General features: G+C 42.0%; 1 protein-coding gene across 2 annotated transcripts; it reads left to right on the top strand.

Annotated features, from left to right (window-relative positions):
• Positions 1–616: 616 nt before the first annotated feature.
• Positions 617–4,016, top strand: LOC137794054 (FUN14 domain-containing protein 1). Of its 2 annotated transcripts, none has more exons than XM_068590633.1 (5): positions 617–641; positions 1,055–1,229; positions 1,419–1,494; positions 1,958–2,092; positions 2,555–4,016. In XM_068590633.1, the coding sequence occupies exons 1-5, from the start codon at positions 617–619 to the stop codon at positions 2,630–2,632; spliced, it is 489 nt and encodes a 162-aa protein (XP_068446734.1). In that variant the 3' UTR covers positions 2,633–4,016. The 2 variants fall into 2 exon arrangements, with proteins under 2 accessions (XP_068446734.1, XP_068446735.1); XM_068590634.1 differs by having other exon boundaries at positions 1,958–2,086; positions 2,555–4,014.
• Positions 4,017–4,206: the final 190 nt, after the last annotated feature.

Here is a 4,206-nt window from a genome sequence, read left to right as displayed (position 1 = left end):
ACGCGCCGCTCAAGCCACGCCCTCTCTCCCGTGCTCCGCCAATAGTAGCGTCCGTATCCCACCATATGACTTCCCTGCTATATCGTTTTTTAATCTTAAATATTCATTTTCCCCCCTCTCTGCATTACTGTTCGTCTTTAATACCACGATTATTCAACACATTTAATATATGTTATTATTTGGACACGTGTTCAATGAATATGTGCAATACAATGTTAAAATATCTTACTTTTCCTGAGAAATGCATTAATTGCCACCTGATAAAATATGATCTCCTATTCAGTAATATGTATTGACACTCTTCATGGACCGTTTTCCCTTTACTGACGGTAAAAAGATGACTGCAATGCATCACTCCTTCAGAGCCTTTCCATACCATTTAACCCCAGTTTGCACTTTCCAAATAACAATCAAATTTATGTCACCATCTTCCTCGGTCGAAGAAAAAAGTTGCAGCAATTTTGTAAAATATATATATATAGCAATAACGCTGCTAAATTGTTGAGCCCGATCGGGCGAGATCAAAAGCATTTTACTGACGTGGCGTCAGCATCACGGTGTGGGCGTGGTTTAGGATTGTCAACATCCTGGTGACATAACCCGTTTTTTTTCCAAAATGGCGACGGCGGATCACGGAGAAGGTTGGTTATTTTGTTTCATACACTTACGGTCTTATGACTCCAATACACAATTACATTGACAGCGTTTTTCCTTTGGAGGTAATTGAATTATGGTTCTTCTTTGACATCGGTGCTAATAATAATCCGAAAATAAAACCTATACCAGTTAAGTGTGCATAATATCGAATAGGTAGCCATTTGACGCTAGTCAGCTAATTATGGCTTCCCAAGTCATTCTCACAGAATAAACAAGAGCACGTGCTCTCCGAGCTTCCCCTAAAGCTAACGTAATGCATTTGAAGGGGTCTCTTCTTTTATTTTTTAACGTCCTTTCAATTACAACCATTTGTATTGCTAGTTAGAGTGCACATTTTCAACCTGAAGGCTAATGGCTACTGGTAGTACGTTAAATGGGGTAACGTTGTACGTTTTAGTCGCGGCAGGACAGGAGGACCCGGAGAGCGAGGAGGAGGTGTACGAGGTCGTGGACCTGACAGAATATGCCCGGAGGCACCAGTGGTGGAGCCGGGTGTTCGGGAGCAACTCCGGCCCGATTGCTGAGAAGTACTCGGTGGCCACCCAGATCGCAATGGGAGGGGTGACTGGATGGTAAGGATGCAGGGGTTCTCATGTGATACACCTGTAACTACAGAGATATAAAAACTGTCAAATGACACGCATCCTTTCTGAATTTACTCATTGCGGCTTAAGGATACATATTATTGATAGAACCGATTTGTCTTGGGGATATGTGGTGTGTGTTGGTGTATAATCATCTCTTCCCCTCAACACATGCAGGTGTGCTGGTTACCTTTGCCAGAGAGTTGGGAAAATCGCTGCGACCGCTGTCGGTGGAGGGTTCCTCCTTTTGCAGGCAAGCGAACCATAGCATGTTTTTGTGTGTAAGATTCACATTTTGACGAATGCCAGCTGCACAGCACGGCGCTCAGATGGTCTCCTCTCTGCGGCAGAAGGACGAGCATTGTGTGGTTAGCTGGCTCGAGACTATGCGCCGGCCATCTGGACGCCAACTTTGATTCCATCAGTGTTTTGTTTTTTAAAAGCGGGTCAACGTTTTGCAAGTAGAACAGACCCGTGGCGGCCGGTTGACAGGAACCCATAATGTTGCTGTTTGTGGGTGAAAAATGTGCCTTCAGCATAGGCTATTTTTATCTGCTCAGAGTTCACTCGTTGCTAGACTTTTGATGGAATTTATTTTTGGTTCATCCAGGCTAGGACGAAAAGTTCCACGAGTTATTATTAATACATTGTGATGTTGGCTGTTGCATCATACTCTTATCCTGTTTTTTAAAATCCAAATATGGTTTGCCCTGCAGATCGCCAATCATAGTGGCTACGTGCAGGTGGACTGGAAGAAGGTGGAGAAGGATGTGAACAAAGCGAAGAAGCACCTGAAGAAGAAAGCCAACAAAGCCGCCCCTGAAATAAACACATTCATTGAGGAGGTAAAGGTACCTGTAACAAAGCTTGCTCTTTGTTTCACCTTTCTTTTATTTGACAGTCGTTAACACCATAATCTAACATTTATAAATTGTATCGTTTATTGTTGTGTTTTATTAGAAAAAAAGCCCCACACCCGACATACCTATGACATGGCATTTTTTATGACTAAACGCATGTTTGTTTTGAACGTCGTGGTTGTGGTGGGGAGGTTTATTTCTTTATCTGCAAGCCAGCAGTGCCCTCTAGTGTCAGGTTAACCACACTACACCCACTAGCTGCGACACAGTGGATAAACACATTTGAATACCAGTATGTATACTTTTTTTCAAGATGTATCTATTCAAAGTAAATATAAACCGGTATTAACATGTAGTATTGCACAATATCAATACATCTAAATTCAAATCAGTATGATGCATTTAAGCTCTTGTGGACTCACTCTCTGTCTCTCACCCTCCTTCTTCCCGCAGGCCACAGACTTTTTAAAAAGGAACATCGTCTTGTCCAGTGGGTTCGTTGGTGGCTTTTTCCTGGGTCTGGCCTCTTAATGCCACCGCACGCGCTGCAGCCTCCACTTACTGTGAATCACCTCACTACATGGGTCACTTTCCTCCCCATTGTTTACCTCTCTGCCCCAAATGGGGCATCAATTTACCTTTCAACAAACTGAACACGGGTGTGGGGGGATTATGTTGAAAATGAAAGCATGATCTGTTGTATTACCGGTGTAACCTTGTGCTACTCCCCCTGTTATACATCAGTCATAGCTAATTATTTCCCTTTTTTGGAGGACTGGGCCCTCTAAGGAAGGAGTGGTGCTGGAGAATAGGAGTTGATCATACTGGAACCTTTCTTCGGTGGGACCAGTCACAAATCTTTGCTCAGATATTGAGTATGTCAAGCTGCCACAAGCGAGCACAGAGTCCTCGCTGCTTATTCCATCGCTGATTTGAGTCCGTCCATCCACCCCCTCCAGCCCCTCGTGTTTTTGCCTGGTGGATGCTGGATCTCAGATAGTTGGCATGCGTGGGCGAGATTGTAATTATATAGCCAACCCCCTTTTTCAGAGGTGTAAAGACCCACACAAGGGTAAATATTACATAAACAACATAGAAGGCAGCAGAGTGGGAAGTTAGCACCATCCCCCAGTCTAGTGCTTTTCTTTTTTTTAATATAGCTGTGAAGTTTAAGTGCCGATTTGAAGCACGTAAGCAAACACAATTCAGTTTTTAAAGTTGGCTGGGGGATTTAAACAAGTTATTTTTCCACCCTGAGCAGGAGCTGTTATTAATGTACAACACACATTGTAAGCATAAATCCCAATTAAATGTTACATCTGTGGCCGTTCTCTCTCTTTTAGTATTAAATACAGATTCTTTTATTTCGATAATCCTTAGATCAATAATACTGTCTTAATGACAGGATGTGTGCTGCACTCTAATTACCACCAGTCCTGTCATTAAGGAGCACAATGGAGCAGCGATCAGGACTCTGCGCCCCCTGCTATTGTCGTTGTGAATTCAGTAGCTGAAACGGAGGAGCCGCAGAGTCGTGCGTATTCACCTCATCTCGATGTGACGGCCACACATCTGAGTCCACTTAATTGGATCACGAGTTGCTGATTTCTTTATTTTTTGCCTTTTTCTACCAGTGCATTATAGTGTTATATACAAATGTTTTTTTTTTTGAAGGCTTTGTTGTGTTTCTAGCTGACATTGTGTATGCTCATAACCCTTCATTGTTTCTATTTTATATTTTATTACTCAAACTGTATGCATTTGGTTTTGGTTGTCTTTAAAAAATAAAGTTGCCTGATTTAGTTTATCAAGAAAATGTGTTTGTTTTTGGGGGGTGTGGGAGCGCTTCAGGTTGATATCTTCATGTCAAGTTATGTTTTTATATCTTATCCGGTTTGTTTTGTGAAGGTGCATCATCTGGCCATTTCAATGGAAGTTGAATTTGATAAACACGTCAAGTTGGATGGTGTAAAAGCAGTAAAATGTATTCAGGTGGATCTCCAACATTTATGTAGATTAAAATGAATTAAACGGCTCTGATTAAAACCAAACTGATTCACTTTTGGATTTGGATCTTTTGGTATTAAATGATTAATTATGAGAAT

Source organism: Clinocottus analis, unplaced genomic scaffold (genome assembly GCF_023055335.1).
Source record: "Clinocottus analis isolate CAN_PGR_092001 unplaced genomic scaffold, fCliAna1.0.p SCAF_24, whole genome shotgun sequence".
Lineage (NCBI taxonomy): Eukaryota > Metazoa > Chordata > Actinopteri > Perciformes > Cottidae > Clinocottus > Clinocottus analis.
This window is presented reverse-complemented; position numbering and strand designations above follow the sequence as displayed.